General features: G+C 41.8%; 1 protein-coding gene across 2 annotated transcripts in view; it reads left to right on the top strand.

Annotated features, from left to right (window-relative positions):
• LOC134348964 (fibroblast growth factor receptor-like 1) overlaps nt 1-21630 on the top strand; it is a 163603-nt gene extending 141973 nt beyond the window's left edge. For both annotated transcript variants that reach the window (XM_063052777.1, XM_063052778.1), the window contains exons 4-7: nt 14079-14168; nt 16506-16775; nt 18587-18940; nt 20024-21630. In XM_063052777.1, coding sequence (XP_062908847.1) covers nt 14079-14168; nt 16506-16775; nt 18587-18940; nt 20024-20406 — 1097 coding nt within the window. In that variant the 3' untranslated portion in view covers nt 20407-21630. The remainder of the gene's footprint in view (nt 1-14078; nt 14169-16505; nt 16776-18586; nt 18941-20023) is intronic.
• Nucleotides 21631-23128: the final 1498 nt, after the last annotated feature.

Below are 23128 nucleotides of genomic sequence, written 5' to 3'. Positions count from 1 at the left end.
GCTAATGATACAAAGATTGGTGGAGGGGCAGGTAGTGTTGAGGAAACAGGAAGGCTGCAGAAGGATTTAAACAGACTAGAAGAATGGGCAAGAGAGTGGCAAATGAAATACAATGTTGGAAAATGCATGGTCATGCATTTTGGTAGTAGAAATAAATGTGCAGACTATTTTCTAAATGGAGAGAAAATCCAAAAATCTGAGATGCAAGGGGACTTGGGAGTCCTTATGCAGAACACCCAAGAGGTTAATTTGCAGGTAGAGTCAGTAGTGAGGAAGGCAAATACAATGCTAGTAGTCATTTCAAGAGGTCTAGAAAACAAAAGCAAGGATGTGATACTGAGGCTTTATAAGGCATTGGTGAGGCCTCACCTTGAGAATTGTCAATAGGTTTGGGCTCCTCACATAAGAAAAGATGAGCTGGTATTGAAGAGGGTTCAGAGGAGGTTCACAAGGATTATTCCAGAAATGAAAGGGTTATCATACAAGGAACATTTGATAGTTCTGGGTCTGTGCTCGCTGCAATTTAGAAGGATGAGGGGGGATCTCATTGAAACCTTTCAAATGTTGAAAGGCTTAGACAGAGTAGATGTGGAAAGGGTGTTTCCCGTGGTGGACAAGAGGGCACAGCCTCAGGATGGAGGGGCATCCATTTAAAACTGAGATGTGGTGAAGTTTCTTTTGCCAGATGGTGGTGAATTTGTGGAATTTATTACCATAGAGAGCTATGGAAACCAGGTCATTGAGTGTATTTAAGGCAGAGCTTGATAGGTTCTTGATTGGACATGGTATCAAGGTTACAGGGAGAACGGGGCTGAGGAGGGAAAAAAAGGATCAGCCACGATTGAATGGCAGAGCAGACTCAATGGGCCAGACTGCCTAATTCTGCTCCCATGTCTTATTGTCTATGGTCTTATTTAATGAATGACGTGAATAGACATTGTTTCATGTACCAAGTAGTCATGAGTAGCCACCTGAACAGGTGTGGATGCAGATTCAATCATCACTTTCAGAAGGAGAGTGGAGTGAGAAAGGTAAAGCAGAACTTTGACGAGAGTGTTAGGAAATGGGATAGAGTGGATTTCTCTTGCAATGAGCTGACACTGGTATGATGAGCCAAGTGGTCTCCTTCTGGTCTACAGCAATCCTTTGGTTCTATGGTTCTCTGGAGACAGAGTTAAGTATCTTAATAGGGCAATGACATGGGGTGGATAATAAACTAAACAATGAGTTAATATCCAGACATTCAGTATCAGGTTTACTATCACTGGCATATGTAGTGAAACTTCTTGTTTTGCTGCAGCAGGACAGTAATAAAACAACCATAATTACATAAGAAATATGTATAAAAAAATTAAATTAAATTAAGTAGTGCAAAAAGAGCACAAAAAGTAGTGAAGTAATATACATGGATTCATTGTCCATTCTGAAATCTGATGGCAAAGGGGAAGAAGCTGTTCCTGAATCATTGAGTGAGTGTCTTCAAGCTCCTATATACCTCCTCCTTGATGGTAGCAATGAGAACAGGGCATGGAGGTCCTTAATGATGGATGCTGACTTTTTGAGGCATGACCTTTTGAAGGTGATGTACAAGTTAGTGTCACGTGTACCAAGGTACAGTGGAAAGCTTTCTTGCATATTGTCCATACAGATCAATTCTTTACAACAGTGCATTGAAGTAGTGGAAGGTAAAACAATAACAGTGCAGAATAAAGTGTTACAGTTACAGAAAAAGCATAGTGTAGGTAACAATATTGGCAATTCTTAGAGACATAGAATTAGATTTTAAAAGTGGAGAACAACTACGATAGAAGTAATGAGTGGATCTGCAGAGAGCAACTTGCAACAAGTAGCTGTGCTGCACAGGGAATGGAAGGTTACTGTTGAAATGGGACCTTGGAGAAAGAACTTTAATTCAGGCAGCATCAGGCAATTAGCAAACTTAGCCATAGACGTGAAGTTTGGAGAGTGCAGTATTGCTAGTGGAGAAGTTGGTAGTTATGAGTTAAAATCCCGAGGTTCACAATATCCAAAGAATGGGAACCCATAGACTTCTGAGAAATTTTGTATATATGTCGAAGCCACACTGGGAGTGACAAAGTATGAATAATAACATGCCTGAAAGCTGCAATCTATCCAAATGAGATGAAATGTTAATGCATACCCTTTTGGAAGCTGGGTTCAGAAGCAATGGAGCAATTGTGTATATGTGTGTGTCAGAGAGAGATGGTGAGTTTCCAATTTCCATGATCACTTCACTGCACTGAACAGTCTAATTAAAATCTCCAGCTCAGAGTGGAGTTTGAAGCAGTTTGGGTTTAATTACACTCTCTGGCTTCCTGTGCAGGGTTATGTCAACATAGTTCCATGCTAACTTTACAGCAGTGACCTTACTCCATGGAAAATAAGCAAGAGGTGTTACAAAGAAGTACTGTCCTATAACAGCCCTTCTCTCCTGCATGCCACCCCCACCCACACACACATATAGGCTGAAAACTCCGAGGAAATGGAACATTTTTGATTTGAAATAACTCTTTCTTTCCACTTTTAATAACTCATGTTTTTCATATCCACACCATTAAGACTTAGAGAGCTTGGTATTTTCCATAAAATCCCAGGGCATTCGGGAAATTCTTTGGCCATCACAGCTCCTGCTTTGAGGCAACAAGGAAATGTCTTATGTACATTATTAATATTGGTCTCCATATCACCAAGAGGTTATGGAAGTATTAGGGTTCATTTCTACAGGAACAGGATTTAATAGTAAGGAATTACACTGAATTTTTATCAATCAATGGTTAGACCACACTCAAGGTATTGCTCATACATCTGGTCCACGTAAAACGGAAAGAATATTGAAATATCAGACATACTGTGAAGATCTACCAGCTTGTTTCCAGAAACAAGGATAACAGGCAGGCTAGAGCCATTTCCTGGACAAAAGGATGGAAGATATTAAAAGGAATTGATAGTAGGTTTGACAACAATGAAGGTATTTGATAAGAATAGCATTGAGGACGTTATTAGTATTTGGGAGAAAACAAAGCTACCAGTTGTGAGAACAAGATGGTCACTACTAGGTGCAATTGGAAAACCAGCACCAACACTTCTGCTCTGAATGTGATAAGGATATAGAACTCGGTAGCACATCAATTCCTTAAATTGAATTGACGTAAATAGAATTGAATTGAACTGAATTGAATTAAGGTATTAAGGAAATGCTAAATAAATAGGGAGAAAGGAACAGGGCATAACATTTAGAGTCATTGAGACACACAGCACAGAAACAGGCTCTTCTACCCACCAAGTCTGTACCAACCATGTACCACCAGTTTATGTTAATCATACATTAATTACTTTATTTAAAGTTTCAGCACATTCTCATCAAATCCATCCAGATTTTGCACTCACCTACACACGATGGACAACTTAAGGCAGCTATTTACCTACTGACCATATATCCTTGGAATGTGGAAAGAACTCAGAGAAAGGCACGGGGGTGAAAGTGCAAACTCTACACAAACAGCACCTCGGGTCGTGATTGAACCTGGGTCTCTCATGCTGTGAGGCAGCGGCTTAACCAGTTACAACACTGTGCCACACATAAGGACATAAGAAATGGTAGCAAGAGTAGTTTATGCAGCTCAGCACTCCTACTCAATAAGATCGTGGCTCACTCAGCTGCTGTCCTGTACCAATGCCTTATCCCTTTACTCTATTCATATCCTAAAAGAAATTTATCTTTGTTCTGAGCATATGGCATGGTAGCATAGTGGTTAGCACAACACTTTACAGTAATATCAACCCCGGTTCAATTCCCACCACTGCCTGTAAGAAATTTGTACGTTCTCCCAGTGACTGCTAGGGTTTCCTCTGGCTGCTCCACTTTACTTCCACAGTCCAAAGATCCACCGATTGGTAGGTTAATCGGTCATTGTAAATTGTTCCATGACTAGGCTAGGGTTAAGTCAGGGGTTTGCTGGATGGTGTGGCTTGAAGGACCAGAAGGGCCTATTCTATGCTGTATCTCAGTAATAAGTAAATAAACATACTAAGCAATTGAACATTCACTGTCATCTTGGATGAGGATTTCCAAAAATTCGCTACATGAAGAAATTTCTTTTCTTCGCTGTCATAATTGGCTGACCGCTAATTTTTGAGACTGTTACTCATGTTACAAAACACCTGAGTCAAGAGATACATTACTCCCATGTCTCTCCCATTAAGCTATGTAAAATTATATGCATTTCAATGAGATTGCCTCTGATTCTCCTAAACTCTAGAGAGTATAGGCAGTTCGCTCAATATCTTCTCCTGAGACATTTCCTCCCTATTCCCAAGAAACAATCTGGTGAACCTTCTTTGTACTCTCTTTACTGTAAGAATATCCTTCCTGAGGCAGGGCAATCAGACCTGTACTCGATATTCCAGATGTAGGCTCACCAGGGATCTGCATAATTGGAGCAACATTTGGCCACTTTGCACTGAAACCCTCTTGCCACCAAAACCAACATATCATTTGCCTTTATAACTGCGTACTGTACCTGCATATTAACCTTCAGTGATTCGTGTCCGATGTCACTTAGCTCCCTCTAAACACCACAATATTTTGATCTTTCACCATTTAAAAAATGTTTTACCTTTCCTCAGCACCAGTGTCTATGAGTCCACACTAGTTACTTACTCCCTACACTAAAGTTACTTACTTATGCCTATTCTCTTTTTTTTTTGTCTGTTATCCAGTCCTTAGTTGGCAAGAATACCTCACCTCCACAGCATATTTCTCTAACCATCTCTTGTCAAGGACCTTCTGAAAGTTCAAATATAGCACGTCACGGGTTCAAACTTTCCATTAGTTGCAACCTCAAAAACCTCTAACAGATTTATCAAACATGTTTTCCCTCTGATAAACCCGTATTGTCCTGTCCCAATCTTGTTAGTATTTTCTAACTGCCCTGCTACTTCTCAGAAGTCGTGACTTCCAGCATGTCTCCCAAAACTGGAAACTGGAAATGGGACTGCCAATAGAATGAGATGAAACCTATTGTCTGAAGGTGGTGTTTGTATAATTAAGGCTAATGAATATAAAGTGCCAGTGTAGCATCATTGTTGAATGAGTCTATAAGACCATAAGATATAAGAGCAGAAGCAGGCCATTTGGCCCATCTAGTCTGCTCCACCATTCAATCATGGGCTGATCCAATTCTTTCAGTCATCCCCGCTCCCCTGCCTTCTTCCCATACACTGTGATGCCCTGGCTGATCAGGAACCTATCTATCTCTGCCTTAAATGCACCGAATGATTTGGCCTCCACGGCCACTCTGGCAACAAATTCCACAGATTTACCACCCTCTGACTGAAATAATTTCTCCGCATCTCTATTCTAAATGGACATCCTTCAATCCTGAAGTTATGCCCTCTTGTCCTAGACTCCCCTATCATGAAAATAACTTTGCCATATCTAAACTGTTTAGGCCTTTTAATGTTTGGAATGTTTCTATGAGGTCCCCTCTTATTCTCCTGAACTCCAGGGAATACAGCTCATGAGCTGTCAGACATTTCTCATACTGTAACCCTTTCATTCCTGGACTCATTTTCATTGCTTTGCCTGATGAGGTGTTCACACGCAAGTGGGTTTCAAAGCTGTACAGCTGAAGGGAAAGTGGAACAGGATTGAGTCTGCTGTGAGTTTGTTTCATAAGACACATCTCAGCTGGGACAAGTCACAGGAAATTAGTTTGCTCATCTTCTCCTAGGAGCACATTCTCATTACCTTCATTTGTCTATGCTATTGTGCATGCCCTTGACTTCAGCAAGAGTTAACCTACCCTTGCAGTTCCTTAGCTCTACCCACAATGACTCAACACCTTTTGGGATTGAAAGGCTTCTCATATGAGGAGCATTTGATGGCTCTGGGCCTCTACTCACTGGAATTCAGAAGAATGAGGAGAGACCTCATGGAAACTTAGCAAATGCTGAAAGGCCTTGATAGAGTGGATATGGAGAGGATGTTTTCTATGGTGTGGGAGTCTAAGACCAGCGGGCACAGCTTCAGAATAGAGAGGTGTCATTTTATAATGGAGATGAGGAGGAATTTCTTTAGTCAGGTAGTGGTCAATCTGAGGAACCTGTTGCCACAGGTGCTGTGGAGGTCAAGTCATTGGGTATTTTTAAGGCAGAGGTTGATAGATTCTTGACTAGTCAGGGCAAGAAGAGATACGGGAAGAAGACAGGAGATTGGGGAGGAGTAGGAAAGTAGATCAGCCATAATGAAATGGCCGAGCAGACTTGAAGGGCTAGGTGACCTAATTTTGCTCCTATATCTTATGGTCGTATCATTCATCCTGTTTTTAATATTGTACAAACTCAACATGCTGTTGATTTGGAGGTATTTACATCAGTGCAGTCAGGAAATACCCTTCAAGGATTTGGGGCATTCATTCCATTATAGTCTGGATGTATTTGAGAGAGATTCATTGTCTCAGTACTGTGATACGCTTTCTGATGAGGAACAACATAGTATTTATACTTCGTCTACTCTGTGTGGATTGGAACCTGGAATGAGGCTTAACTAAGAATATTACTATCTCACATTATACTTCACTGATCAGGTGTAAATGGTGGTAACACCATGTTAGAAAGCCAAGATCCAGAGTCTTTAGCACATCACCTAAGATGACACTCTAGCAAACACCAGGGGAGTACTGAATCTTCAGGAGCACCATTGATGAATTTTTGAACAAACAGGCTTCTTTGGAGGACATAAATGATTGTTAAAGAAGTACAAAGGAGTTCATCTGATGTTCTGCCCAATATTTGTTCCACCACCTCATCATTGTAATAGATTGTATGGCAACGCTCACATTGCTTTATGTGGAGTCTTGCTGTGAGGGAATTGGCTGTTGCATTTCCCTCATTATCACATTGTCACACAATTGTCAAGTTGAGCAGAGTAGAAATGGTCCATATGGCCCACTGCATCCATACTGACCTTTTTACCCATCTAGACTAATCCCATTTCTCTATTGAGGAGAGTATCCTTCTAGTCTTGTCTACTTAAATGCCCATCTAAATACCTTTGAGTGTAGTAATTGTATTTAATTCCACCATCTCCTTCAAGACCATAAGACCATAAAACATAGGAGCAGAAATAGGCCATTCAGCCCATCTAGTCTCAAAAAGATGATGGCCATTATTAAGAACCCCCATTGCCCAGGTCATGTCTTGTTCTCATTGCTACCTTCAAGAAGGAGGTACAGAAGCCTGAAGGCACTCACTCAATGATTCAGGAATAGCTTCTTCCCCTCTGCCTTCTGATTTCTGAATGGACATTGAACCCATGAACACTAACTCACTACATATTTTTATTTTTTATTTTTGCATTACTTATTTAACTATTTTATATTTTTTATTTATATATTTATACACACACACACACACACACACACACACACACACACACACACACACACTCACACACACACACATACACACACAGTGGCATGCAAAAGTTTGGGCACCCCTGGTCAAAATTTCTGTGTCTGTGAATAGCTAAGCGAGTAAAGGATTACCTGTAAGTACCTCAAAATCTCATCCTTAATATTAGACTTTCAACCACTGATGTCAGTCTAACTGGCCAATAATTTCCTTCCTTCTTAACGAGAGGAGTGCCTTTGCAATTTTCCAGTCCTCTGGAATCATTCCAAAATCTAGTTACTGGTGCCTCCACAATCTCTACAGCTACCTCTTTCAGAACTCTGGGGTGTAGTCCATCTGTTCCAGGTGACTTTTCTATCTTCATGCTCTTCAGCATCCCAAGCAACTTCTCCTTAGTAATAGTAACAACACTCACTTCTGCCCCTGACACTCTTAAATTTCTGCGTTCTGCTAGTGTCTTCCACAGTGAAGACTGACGCAAAATACTTATTAAGTTTGTCCGCCATTTCTTTGTCCCCCATTACTACCTCCCCATCGTAATTTTCCAGCAGTCTGATATCCAGTCTCATCTCTCTTTTACTCTTTATATAAAAGAAGAAAAAGTTTTTGTACCCTGTTATATTATTGACTAGCTTACCTTCATATTTCATCTTTTCTCTCTTTATGACTTTGTTTTAGTTGCTTTCAGTTGGTTTTTAAAAGCCTTTCAGTTCCCTACCTTCCCACTAATTTTTGCAATATTATTTGCACTCTCTTTTTCCTTTGTGCGGTCTTTGAGTTCCCTTGTCAGCCACAGCCACAGTTGCCTCATCCTCCCTGTAGAATATTTCTTCATCTTAGGGATGTATCTTTCCTGTGCCTTCCAAATTTTCTCTAGAGTCAACAGCCATATCTATCTGTTGCTGTTCTGCCGTCATCCCTGCTAGTGCCCCCTTCCAATCAACTTCGGCCAGCTCCTCCCTCATGCATCTGTAATTCCCTTTACTCCACTGTAATACTGATACATATGATTTTAGCTTCTCCTTCTCAAACTGCAGGGTGAATTCTATCGTATAATGATAGCAGTCTCCTTAGGGTTCCTTTACCTTAAGCTCCCTAATCAAATCTGGGTCTTTACATGACCCCAAATCCAGAATTGCCATTCTCCTAGAGGGATCAACCACAATCTGCTCTGGAAAGCCATCTTTGACAGTGATTTCCACATCAACCCCTCTCTATGTAAAATACTTACACCTCAGATAACCTTTACAACCCCTCCTCGATTTAAACGTAAGTCCTCTTGTTTTTGATACTCCTATCATGGAAAAAGAAGATTTTTGACTGTCTACCCTTTCTATGTCTGTCAAAATCTAATTGTCTACAGTTTAAAAGCTGTTTGTTACAGAAAAGAGCTTTAAGACAGTGCAAGGTTGTGAAAGGTATTATATAAATGGAGACAGACCCTGACTCATTAAGGTTTGCAAGTTTGTGAGCCAGTTCATTCCCTGCTACATTTTGACCATGCTGTTGGTAGAAGCAGCAAGGTATCAGGCAGGTCAAAGTGTGGTCTCAGAAGAAGAACCTGCCCTAATCACTCCAGGTGCAGAATGGCCAACAAACTCTCGCTCCCAATAATGCGAGCATTTAGGATCAAATGCCTAGTATTTTGTCTTAAGGTCCATAGATCACTTCTTTCTGCTCAGGATGGCAGACTCGTCTGCGTCTTCAGGTTTTTGACTTTGAGAAAATAGCTGTTTTCCATTTAACAATTTTTAAGGTGTCTCATTGAAGTGTCTTGGCTTTGAAAGTGAGCTGGTAAACAGATTGCAATAGGTATGGACAGGCTGTACTCTCTCTAGGAAACACATGGTTACTCTCATTACATTAGTGCCTCAGTGCTTAACAATCCAGTCAGCAGGATCAGGGGATCAGACACTCAGTTTGCACTCATAAGATAAATGGGCATTAAAATCAAGCAGATTATGAAACAGGTGCCCAGCTCATATTATCTTTCCCTTCAGGCAAGTTAAGTAATGGTTTAATGTTTAATGAAGGATATTTAATGATGCTCCTAAAATGCTCACAGTATTGGGAAAGGTAGGTTGTGTTGTATATTTGCACCTGAAATGAATGGGACAGGTTCTTCCTCGAGACCATTTCCACACCTCGACCTGTACATTCTCATTGTTAAGGATTTCAGATGGATAGGTCATAGTAGTTTTGTAAAAATAAGCTGGGATCCTATTATCAGCTCGCACTGTAAACCTTTTCATCACTTCAGATACTCTACCTACCTCATTAAAAATCACTCTGTTATTTCATACTAACATGAAAACAACCAGTCAACTCAATTTCAGTTGGAGCAATGTAACATTATGCCCTCATTTATAAGCCTGATACATTCTTTCCCTGGTCTCCCAATCCAGCTTCATTCTTGTACTTTAAACATATCCCATTTGTTTTGCTCTCACTCTGGCTCCCATTTTTTAAATCTTATCCCTACTCTCCTCAAATCTTCCCCTTTCAATTTCTATCATCACATTCAAGAATCTTTTGAAACCCCATCTCTTCATCCAAATCTTCATTCATCATTCCAAAGGCTCACTTTACACTCCTTCCTTCCTGTGGCCATTTGCCCACATGAAATACTCTATTCAGTGACTGATGTTGGTGCCTCTTCAAGTTACCTCTATGCATGAGCAGGGTGCGTGAAAGCTGTTAATGTCTGGCTCCACCACCAGGTCCAACTCTCATTTGCACTTTCTCTAGCCTCCTGTAACCTCTGTTTGGTTCGCAATCTAAGAACAATCCCTAAAACTGAAACTGTAGAAGTGCTGGTCACTGAACACAAGTTCACCCTATACACATCGTTCTCCTGCGCTAACACCCGCGCACACAATTCCAGCTGTTTACCTCCCTAACCCTGTCTAAAATGGGGCGATTCCACACTGACAGAGGAGACACTTCAGATGGCTTCAACAGCATGCATGAATGCACTTGTGCAGATTCCCATGAAGCCATGTTATTTGTTAAAAGCAACCTAATCCCAGGGGAATTCTAGGATGGTGTGTACCCATCAGACAGTCAGAGCCTGCCTTGTCATTCCATTTGAATACCAACACTTGAGTTGCTATTTGTACTGCGTCAAATGGAGCAAGGTCATTAACCCTTTAAAGGCTGTTGGGCAGCTTTGTATAGCTGAAGATATTCATTATTATTTTTTATAATAACATGTGGAATGTCTTGCCTGCAGCAGGAGTACTGATTTTGAGCATTCTATTGGGTAATAACATATATTATACATGCTAATTTGAAACATATGTGAATCTAGCAAGCAAGTGATTTGATTGGAAGGACAAAATCCTGTCTCTCGCCAGTTTCCATCGCAATCATTCATGGCATTAACAAGCATTAAACAATTGCAAAGCACGTTAGAAGTTCACTGTTGCCTGTATGTATGTTCTCCAATGTACTCTTGTTAGTTAGGAGCCAGTCAGACGATTATGAAAATTTGGTTGATAACTCATTTCTAATGGGCTGAGCCATGGAAACAGACAAAAATGATGTAAACACAAACAGAAACAAGGATGAGGAATGATCTGGCGTGAAAAGGATTAAGTAACATATCTCAGGCTCTCTCTGGAGGGCCCTCATGGAAGGAAGTCCCATGGGAGAAAATCTACAGGCCACATTTGACCTATTGAGATGTGGGAAATTGATTAATTTAAAAGATTAGAGCAATTGGAGACAAACATAGTTTATTTTTGATGGGAGAATTTAAATATCTGGTTTAGGAAGAGCAGAACATCTGATTAGTAATGAACACATTAGACTTGAGCACCTTCAAAACTACGAAAGACAAGAAAACAGTTCATGCTATACTCAGTAACGAGTTAGTCTCAACTAAAATCCCGACAGTAAAGCAACATTTATCGAACACTGATAGTAAAATGTTACCACTCCATGTTACTTTTGAAGAAATGCTAAGCTTCTATACTTCACTACAAATAACAGCCATTCAAAACTTTGGTTAGGCTGCATTAGCAGTATTGTGGTCAGTTCTGGTCAGCACATTACAGGAGAAGTCTGGAGGCTTTAAAGAAGATGCAAAGGAGGTTCATCAGGGCACTGCCTGGATGAGAAAGATTTAGCTATAGAGAGAGGTTGGACAGAGTTGGATTGTTTACTCTGGGGTGTCAGAGGCTGAGGGGAGACCTGATGGAAGTTAATAAAATTGAGAAACATATATAGGGGGTAGAGAGTCAGCGTCTCGTTCCCAGGGTAGAATTTGTAAAATACCAAAGGACAGTGTTTTAAGGTGAGAGGGGGAAAGTTTAAGGGAGATGTGTGGGAGAAGTTTTTTTTACAATGAACAGTTGTAGGTATCTGGAATGCTCTATTGGGCTTAATGGTGGAAGCATATGATAGTGGCGTTTAAGGGGCATTTAGACTTCAAATAAACTTGAAGGGAATGGAGGGATATGGATCCTGTGCAAGCAAAAGGGATAGCTCCATTTAGCACTATAATTGGCACAAATACTGTAGGCCCAAGGGCCTGTTGCAGGTTCTCTATTTTTTAGCCTGAAGTGGATAAAGCAGCACGTTCACTCACACTGTAGTTGGGCAAAATACTGATGAAGGTGAAAAAGGAAAGACCCCCCAAATTTGACAAAGATGGTGAGAGGTAATCCAATAATGACGGAAACAGAAGTGTAAAGAACCTAGAGAGGTATTAAGAAATAACTAAATGGAAGAAGGAAAAAAGAAATAAGTGCCGGAAAATTGAAATATGAAAAGATATTTACCGGAGGTGCAAATAATTAATATTCTATGAGAGCTAGTTAAGAGGTAAGGACTAGATCTCTAAGTATCAGAAATAAATACTGATTTCAAAGTCTGAAATGTCCCAGAACTTCCATTTGTAGACTTAAAGATATTAGGTCAGGATGCTTTGAAAGTTTTCCTGATTTGCAAGTTTCAGTTGAAAACTTACAATTTCAACATTATTTTAAAAATTGGTGTGAGAAAGTAACCAAATAATGATAGGGCACAATGTGTCATCTGCAATTTATGGAAGCTAATAGAATCTATAAGGACAGAGTGACTGAGCACCTGAAGAAATTTGAGCCATTTAAAGAACCAACAAAGATTAATAAAGAGTAAGCCATGTCCAATAAACCCCAAATAATTTGCTGAGGAAATAACCCAAATGGTAAACAGGGAAATGTCCGTGAGAGACTGATTATAAAGCTTGTATGTAAAAGACTGGCATTCATAGAACTGACATTAAGTTATTTAACTAGGTAAGACTGTTGATAAAATGTAACACAGAGTAGAGATAAAAGAACATATTTTAATTGGGAGACGACAATGAAAAGCAAACCTCAGTTTTTCAATAAGGTACTCATGATTTTTTTAAGAAAATGGAGAATCACATACATGTTTAGAGATGACACAAAGATTATCAGTGCTGAAGTACTATAAGATTATATAAAATTATATACAGGCATTATTGGAGTGAATGAGTAAGCCCAGCTACAGCAACATGGCATGTGTATGTGACATCTTTCAGTTTAGGAGCAAAACAGATAAATCTGAATGTTGAAAAGACAGAAATAGCAAATTTGATAAGGCTCCTTATACAGTGGAACAGACGATCAAAAAGTCAAAGGCTTTTAGCTTTAAGAACAGGAACTATAACAAAGAATCTTTCCACAGCTGTAAAAAAAAAATAATTAAATCTATCCTAAGTTGCTGTGCACAGTTCTGCACAGTACTTCTCAGTCCAGAAGAAGGGTCTTGGCCCAAGGCATCAACTATTTATTCTTTTCCATGGATGCTGCCCAACCTGCTGAGTTCCTTCAGTGTTGTGTGTGTGTGCTACTGGCCCAGCACAGACTAACCACCTGAGCTCCACAAGTTAGTTAACAGAGGAGATTGAACACCTTGTATTCTGTGAATCATAAAAAGTTAAAGGGTGATTTGATTAAGGTTTGCAAGGTGTTGAAAGAAATGGATAGGGTAGGGAGAGTGCGTTTTCTTAATCAGACCTCATATTTCAATATTGTTTTCTTGAAATGGGAAAATCCAAGAATAATATTTTTTCAAATTAAAATCAGCAGAAAAACTGACTCTGGTTTCCAGAAGAGTTATGAATTAGACAAGGACTAGATTTTCAGAAAAGAAAGTGAGATAAATCATGAGAGGAGCTACAGGAATTATTGGGGCGGCAGGCCTCTTGCAAGGATTAAAGAGCTCTATGCTCGCCAGATCAACTCACAAACACAGGAGCTGCATCACTCGGATAGATCAGTTTTATAATTCAGTGTTGAATTTGTGGTACTTTTGAGGAAGTTGTATCATTTTATATTGGGCCTGCATTTCTGGTACTCAATGGCCTACTTGGAGGTAGGCCAACAAAAATACATCATGGCAACCAGGATCTTTGCAGGACTTTGTAATTACCTGGTCTGCTTGGAATTCTTGCATCAAATAAAAATGTGAGCAATTTATTGAACCACCCAAGGCTGGTAATAGCAGTTAAGTTCCATGGTTAAAATTATTAAGTAAAGCAAAACAAAGAAAATGTTTACCAGGGCAGCCCTTTGGTAGGATAAGACAGTCCGTCCAATTGACATCCATCTTATGTTTTGTTTGCCCCACAGACGACAGCAGCACAGTCAGCAGTGGCCAGCCCCTTCCCGAAGGGTCTCAGTCGGAATCTCCAAACCCAGAGCCGACAGGAAAAGAACTGAGTAGGTATCCACTGAAAAATGGCAGCACCTTTCTGTCCACAGGATGTAGTTCATCTGACTTGTAATGGAGCTTAGCAGATGAGTTGGAAGTTTGTCAACGTAAGGTGTGTGAAGCTGAGGTGACTGAAGAAAAGTTTCAGTTCTGATGGTATTAGGTTTCCTGACTGTGAAGTTCTAAACTCAAACAATGACCTTAAGCCCTATTGGATATTAATAGCCATTGGTACTCTCACTATATGGAGATTTAGCTGTAAATACCCACTCTTCAAAGACTAGTTCACTTCCCTGTTTATTCTCCACAGCAAGGTTAGCTACCAATAATCGCCATTCGAGTGGTGGGTCCCCTCTCTCTTCAAGGAGAAGATACTTACAGCTAACAAAGTAGTGTAAAACACCGCTCATTTATTTTCAGTGATACACATTTAAAATCTAAACAACAGTCTTAAAACTCATTTAAAATTCACAGAGGATTGCTATCTTAGACATTTCCAAATAACAAAGTATTTCTAAAACACAAAGCATTTCTAAAACAGATTCATTTCTATAAGCTATAAAGATGTACCAATAAGTAGACAAACGAATTGTCCGTTGTAGAATTTGCCCCGGGGGAATAGATTCCAGTTCACTCTGTGCTTCTCTATGTTCCTTGCCCCATTCCTAATAAGCCTGCTCTGCTTTCTACATTTACACAGCTTCTTTCCACTTGGGTGGTTTCATACACACACACACACACACACATTTCCTCAGATATCCTTTTTACACAAATGGTCTAAAAGCCTTTTGGAGATACAGTTCCCAGCTAGTGCTGTGAAGCTAACTTCTCTGAGTACATAAATATTCCAACCATAGACACATCAGTTGTTGATATGCTAAATGATATTATCCATCTAGTCTGCAAGTTTCCTCAAACTAAACAACTTAGTTAGTTGATCTGTTTTGAAACAAACCAGAATAAATAACCCATTGTCTTATACTGCACACTTAAGCAACAATAAACAAGGTGCAGTTAGCTCCTACAAAAAGAGCATCAGCTACATACAGAGCTTGTTTGCAAAGTTGCTCTATAGACGGTACTTTGTTTTAACTTCAGACTGATTACTGCTTCCCCTTTACATTTTAAGAACTAAAGACTGACTCCAGTTTATGACCAGAAGCTAAACAAAGCAATATTCGTTGGAAGTTTACTTACATCTGTTTTGATCTTACAAGTGGCAGCTGCTGTGTTTAGAAAGTGAGCTTAGCAAAATGTGAGACCCAGGCAGTTGCAGATGGTGCCCCAGATCACAGCGGGAAATTGTTTCTGACCTAAGATAAAAATAGTACTTAACATAGAACATAGAAAAATAGTGCAAACCCTTCGGCCCACAATGTTATGCCAACCCTTTAGTTACTCTAGGCATAATCTAACACTTCCCTCACATGTAGCCCACCATTTTTCTTTCATCCTTGTGTCTATCTAAGAGTCTGTAAAATTTCCCCCTTTGTCTACCTCTACCACCACCCTTGACAGCACATTTCATACACCTATCATTCAGCAAAAAGCTTACCTCTCACAATACCCTGGAACATTCCCCCAAGCACTTTAAAAGTTGTTCACCCTCATATTAGCTATTTCTGCCCTGGGAAAAATCTCTAGCTGCCCACTCAATCTATAACCTGTTTTCATCTTGTACAAATCCATCAAGTCACGTCTTATCCTAAAGTGCAAGGGCTGTGGCAAAGTAGATTTGTAGGTCAATAGTGTACCTGTTAGCATTTGAAAGGTTCATTCAAGAGTCTGATCACAGCAAGATAAATGCTGAATTTGAGCCCGGTGTTACAGTATGTGGCTCTCATGCTCTTGCATCTTCTATCTGAAGGAAAGGGGGCAGAGAAGAGAGAATGGAAGGGCTCCTTCAGTATGTTAGTTGCTTTCCCAATGCAGCAGGAAGTGCAGACAGAGTCATTGGAGGAGTGGCTGGTTTGTGCGAGGTTCACAACTATGAAATTTCCTGCAGTTTGGGGTACAACAGTTGCAACACCAAACTGTGATGCATCTGGATGGGTGTTCTCCAAGGTTTATCTATAAAATTTGGTAAGAATCATAGGAGGGGTGCCAAATTTCCTTAGCCTTGTGAGGAAATGGAGGCACTGGTGGCATTTCCTTGGCCTTAGTGCCCATTTGAAGTTGGAGCTACATGAATGATATTTACACCTTGGAACCACCTCCAGCTCAGAACCACTGATGCTTTGTCCACAGCAGCGGGCAAATGCTCAGCGTGGAGGAGGACATGGTTTTGCGTAACGTTCACATGAGTCACGTTGTTGACGCCTTATTTTTCTGCTCCCACCCCACAGTTAAACCCAGGTTCACACAGCCCAGTAAGATGCGCCAGCGAGTGATAGCGCGGCCCGTGGGCAGCTCGGTCCGCCTGAAGTGCACGGCGAGTGGGAACCCTCGCCCTGACATCGTCTGGTGGAAGGACGATCAGCGGATCGCCGAGGACAGGAAGAACAGATGGACCCTCAGCCTGAGGAACCTAAAGCCCGACAGCAGCGGGAAGTACACGTGTCATGTCTTCAACATGGCAGGCGAGATCAACGCCACCTATAAACTCGACGTTGTTGGTAGGTGGCCACTGTGCAGTACCCTACGCTATCCCAACTTGTGCCATAACACTTCACTTCCCTATTCAGACCTACTGATGTACCCTCTCTGTTGAAATGTGAGCATTGCAGCTGCCAGCTTTGGCATGGGTAGATCCCACAAATCACCATGGCCTCAGTGGATGACTGAGGGATGAATGGCGGACAAAGCATGAGGGAGAATCCCCCCCTCCATCCCACACTTCTTTAAAATGTGGGCTCTGGTCACATACTTGCTCAATCCAAAAATGGATATGGATGAAGTGTGGGCAAATGGGACTAACTTTGATGGGCAACTTTGTTCAGCATAGATGAGATGGGCCGAAGTTCCTGTTTCTGTGCTGTAACTATCCAAAATCAAAAACTTCCAGCAATGCAGCTCCCTCTCAATACTGCACCGAAAACCAGCATGGATTTTATGTCAAAATCTAAAGGTCAGGATTGCATTCCATAATGTTCCAATAATTCTGCCAACTCCAATGAATTGAAGAGACACTTGGGAGATAAAAGGGGTAGGTTTTTCATAGAAAAAAAAGTGTAAAGCCGGAATCGCTTGTGGAGACAGCTCCAGGGAATATGATTAAGGCGGTGAATGCTGTTGGTTAGGTGAAGGAAGATGGCTTGCGGGTTAGTTGGGAGAGTGGAGTTGGAGGAGTTGAAGACTTGGATGATTACTTTACACAGGAGGAAGACCCTCATGATTGTTGGGAGGGATCTGCAAACAGGGATGTAGATGCTAACGTGTTGTGGGGTGGAGAGTTATTTTAACCAAGCAGAGTCACACATACACACAGTAACCAATTTATGAGGTACCTCCTGTACTTAGTAAAGTGACCCCTGAGTGTATGTTCATGGACCTCTGCTGCTGTAGCTCATCCACTTCAAGGTTCATCATGTTTTGCATTCAGAGATGCACTTCTGCACTGTTGTAACGTGTGGTTATTTGAGTTACTGTCACCTTCCTGTCAGCTTGAACCAGTCTGGCCATTCTCCTCTGACCTCTTTCATTAACAAAATGTTTTCACTCACAGAATTGCTACTCACTGGATGTTTATAGTTTCTCGCTCCATTCTCTGTAAACTCTAGAGACTGTTCCATGAAAATCCCAGAAGATCGGCAGTTTCTGAGATACTCAAACCACCCTGTCTGGCACCAACAATCATTCCACTGTCAAAGTCACTTAGATTAGATTTCTTCCCCATTCTGATGTTTGATCTGATCAACAACTGAACCTCTTGACCATGCTTGCATGCTTTTAAGCATTCAGTTGCTGCCTAATGATTGGTTGATTAGATATTTGCATTAATGAGCAGGTGTACAGGTGTACCCAATAATGTGGCCATTGAGTGTAGGGATGAGAGGCAGGAAAAATAGATGTTTCCACAATATCTGAAGAAATTTAATTGGGCATTCCACCTGAACTCCCACCAGTGCTCACTTCTGGAGAAGGAAAAGACCTATCACATAGAACTGAGGGCGAGTATCAATGGTAACACATACTTATCAAACTGCCTTAATACTTCTCTAAACGGAGTCCACTTTCTGTAGATATAATTGGAATGATCAAACTAGACCAACTGTCCAGTTGCTCCATCGAGATTGCCCAGCCTCATTTATGGTTGGAACACAGTTATGACTCACTCCCCATTCACCCATCTATCACCAGCATTGGCATCTGGTGAGAAAGGAAGAATATTTTCAAAGAAGTATGGCTAATAACGGAAAGAAAAGCTCTGGAACATTTCTTTCATTTAATTCCATTACTCATACCATTTAACATCCTTTTCCTACAGAGCGAACGAGATCCAAGCCTGTTTTAACTGGCACTCATCCAGTCAACACAACGGTGGAGTACGGAGGTACAACCTCTTTCCAGTGTAAGGTGCGGAGCGACGTGAAGCCAGTTGTCCAGTGGCTAAAGCGGGTGGAGTACGGGACTGAGAACAAGTACAACTCCACCATCGAGGTCGGGGGGCAGAGGTTTGTGGTGCTGCCAGCAGGCGACGTCTGGTCCCGCCCAGACGGGTCATACCTCAACAAGCTGCTGATCGCGCGGGCAACTGAAGACCACTCGGGGATGTACATCTGCCTGGGTGCCAACACCATGGGCTACAGTTTTCGAAGCGCCTTCCTCACTGTGCTCCCAGGTCGGTCACTGATCAGAATCAGAATCAGGTTTAATACCATCGGCATATGTTGTGAAATTTTTCGTTATGCGGCAGCAGTACAATGCAGTACATAATAGTGGAGTAAAAACTGTGAATTACATTAAGTATTAAATAGTTAAATAAATAGCTGCAAAATAAAAAAATTAAAAAGTAGTGAGGTAGTGTTCATGGGTTCAATGTCCATTCAGAAATCAGAGGGGAAGAAACTGTTACTGAGTAGTTGAGTGTGTGCCTTCAGGCTCTTGTACCTCCTTTCTGATGGTGGTAATGAAAACACAGCATGTGTGATGGGTGATGGGTGTCCTTAATGATGGATGCCACCTTTTTGAGGCATCACTCTTTGAAGATGACTGCTCATCCCTAAGGTTTACAGTAGGGGACAAACTCAAGGCCTAAGATTTAGCTCTGGGGAGACAAAGCCACTGTCCTTATTCTAATCAACTTTCGCAATGAGTTCCTATACAGGTATCCTCAGTACGTAGTTGGGGATTCCGTCTTCTGTAAGGATTTCAAACAGGATTGTAACAAGAGTTGACAGCATCACCCTTTAGGCAGCATCCTCTCCAGATTTGTATCAATGTTGTAACAACATTCGAATGACAGAGAAGCCATCCCCACTAGTCAGGCAGATTACTAGCACAAATGCAAGGCATTCAATATTTGCCCCATTCTGGTAAAATTTGGCAAAGTAATTCAAAGTTTGGTCAGTGTGGCACATGGGCTTCAGGTGTATGTAAACAGTACAGGAACTGTGTCAAAGGAACTTTGCCCGACTTGAAATGATCTGATGGAATGATATGGGGTGGGCGGGAGGTGGGGGAGGGGGTTCCCATTCTATACAGAAGCTATCTTACACCTGAGAACTAACTACTGAACGCCTTTCAACATGATCACTCTCAATAGGACACTAGCAAAAATTATAAGAATCCAACCTATTAGGAGTATTAGGAGGTATAAGATCTTTCTTCAACTGTTACACTAAGTAAATTCTGCCCTCTATTTTGTGAATGCTCCAGTAACTACTGCTTTTTTTCTGTTCCGTGTCATTGGTGATTGTCACAGATCCCAAAATTGAGAAGACAACTACCTCTTCCCGTGCCGCCAGTGGATTACCGTGGCCGGTTATTATTGGAATCCCCGCTGGTGCCATTTTCATCTCTGGCACAATTTTACTCTGGTTTTGCCAGACAAGAAGACACGGATCAGACCCACCACAGCACCGGCACCAGCGAGACTGTATGGTCCTGGACAAAGACTGCGCGCCCATCGCGACCCCAGAGTTCGCAGTGGCCTCTCAGCCCCACCTGCTGGTTCAAACCTCTGCCATGGTGCCCACTGTCACCCCTAAAGTGTACCCGAAGATCTACATGGACTTCCACACCCACACCCATGCACATACAGAGGGAAAGATCCACCAGCATCAACACTTCCACTACCAGTGCTAGCTACAAAGCTCTCAATCCTGGCAACCCAGGCCTCTTGTTAAAAAATGCCAAGGGACTCATGGTACGTTGACTTAAAACTCAAATACCACCAGCATATTTCTAACAGTAATGTGAACACCCAGAAGCAACCTGGTTTCCTCACTTGGAGAAGACCAGAAAGAAACCTCCTGGCTCCAAGGGCTCTGAGCGATCAGGCCACTATGTGAGAGGTGGCTACTGTGAGAGCCTGGACTGATTGAACTTCTGCATGGTGCGTTTATTTGGTCTGGTTATCCTGTTACTCTGTGTTCCCAATGCCCCTGAAACTGAAAGGACACGATTGCTGCATGTCTGCTCACTATCTGAAGAGTCTGGTTTGTATTTGTTGAGTGAGGTGTCCAGAAAAAAAACTAACATGTAAACTAGGCTGTGAAAAGTCTGACATTCTTGGGATGCTCAGCGTAGCTGAAATTTGTCTCTTAAGAGTCAGTGACAGATTTGCTTGCTAAGGCTTCTGATAGACTGTCGTCATCAACAGAACTAAATAAGTAAGTCACAACCAGAGCCACCATCTTACCTGCCCCACATCCTGTATCAAGCACTCAACTAGTCATCTTTAGTGCAGAAGTAACAACCCTAACAGTGTAGGATACGCTGGGCTCGAAACCTAATCTCTTTATTCTCCACAGTTTCACAAAGCCCAAGTTTCTTGGAAAGTCTCATCCTCCGCTGTTCTTCATGAAGCAAGGATTCCGATGAAGCAAATGCCCATTTCTGCTTTTCCTTCCAAGACTGCCGGCTCCCGTTGTACAATACGGATTTGAAGTAGATCAGCTATGGACAAGGATGGGGGATAGTCAGCGCCAAACTAAAAATCTAAACCAAGGCTGGTTTGTTGAAGCCAAAACCATTGTTTTCAGGCACACATCCAGACAGCTCTGCACTGAGAAATGCAAATGTGTGTCTGTATTATATACACAACAGTATGAGGTAAAAAGACAAACATTATGCACAAAGGGTGTCATTGGATGATATTTTCTCATCAAAATATTTATGAGAATTCAAATAATTTTATTAAAAAATAGGGAAAAAAGGATTGTCTTTATGTGGTGACTTGTTTGTTCTGCACACTCTCAGTATGGGAAGCTTCAGCTTAGCTGTTGAATACACCTGCAACTCTGCGGATGTCTGATCAACGGGCAGTGGGAGAGAAGGTCGATCCACTCAGCTGAGCTCAATTCCTGCTCTGCCGCCAGTGGGCTTCTGAATGATGGCGATGGGGGGGTGGGGGGAGTAATCTGTCTGGAAGCATCACCTCTGAGTAGCTCACACACACTTCTCGGGCAATCCCCTATGGACCCAGTATGGAAACCTTGTGCCTTGTACTTGCTAGAATTTACAAGGATGAGGGAGGATCACATTGAAACCTTTCAAATGTTGAAAAGTGTAGACAGAGAAGATGTGGAGAGGATGTTTCCCACGGTGGGGGAGTCTAGGACAAGAGGGCACAGCCTCAGGATAGAAGGGCATCCATTTAGAACAGAGATGCAGAGAAATTTCTTTAGCCAGAGGGTGATGAATTTGTGCAATTTGTTGCCACATGCAGCTGTGAAGGCCAGGTCGTTGGGTGTACTTAAGGCAGAGATTGATAGGTTCTTGATTGGACATGGCATCAAAGGTTACAATGAGAAGGCTGGGAAGTGGGGCTGAGGAGGCGAAATGAAGGATCAGCAATGATTGAATGGAGGAGCAGATTCGATGGGCCAAATGGCCTAATTTTGCTCCTATGTCTTATGGTCGTATGATGTTGTGGGGATGAGAAACTTGGAGAGTGGGAAAGGTTGGAGGACTACTCGCAAATGTTCAAAAGCTCATTTTAATATCAAAGCATGTATACAGTATACAACCTGAAATTCGTACTCTTCACAGACATCCACGGAACAAGAAACCCCATAGAAAGAATGATAAAAACTTTGAAGCTCCAAAGCCCGCCTTCACACAAGCAACAGCAGAAGTGTCAGCTCCCCCCAATCTGTGTCAGCAGAAGCACTGACAACCCCCCCCCCCGATGTCCACACTACACAAGCAACAGCAGAAGGCCCAAAGCACCCAAGCCCCTTGATCCAGAGTCCATCAAAAACCACCGTTGATAACCCAGCTCTTCAGTATCTCAAACCGGCTCTGTCTCCCAGCAAGGGAGAGAGGGGTAGCTCTCCTGCAACAAGAGCAGAGACCAGCAACTTACTGTTCCAACGTTACAATTTTCTGCATCACTTCTTCAAGCCCCTTGTCTCAAGAACCGATAGGCTCTCTCTCTCCATCAAAGTGAGGGGAGGTACAGGGGCCTTCCTCCGACAGCAGTCGGTGATTAGCAAACACATCGCCTGTTGTCTTGAAACCAAAATACCATTTGAACCCAATATGTGAGATGCGTTAGCCAAGACGTTCTTTTCTCCAGGATATAAACCCCCTTGGGGACTTAGAACATTTAGCCCCCCACTTCAAAGCCAGCTCTTAATCTATAATGCACAATGAGAGCGCGGAACAATACTCCCACCAGTCACCACCTCAATGGGGAATGAGAAGGAACAGTAAATGCTGGCCTTCTTAGAAAGTAGAAGAATACAGCAAATGTCTTGTCATGTCAAAATATAAATTATCTGGATAGTGATGCAAGTAGCACACCGCGTGCCCAGGAAGTTTCAATGCTCTCTCTCAACCAGCAGCCCCCACCCTCCCCCCT

The sequence above is a fragment of the Mobula hypostoma genome, chromosome 7, assembly GCF_963921235.1.
Source record: "Mobula hypostoma chromosome 7, sMobHyp1.1, whole genome shotgun sequence".
NCBI classification, from domain to species: Eukaryota; Metazoa; Chordata; class Chondrichthyes; order Myliobatiformes; family Myliobatidae; genus Mobula; species Mobula hypostoma.
This window is presented reverse-complemented; position numbering and strand designations above follow the sequence as displayed.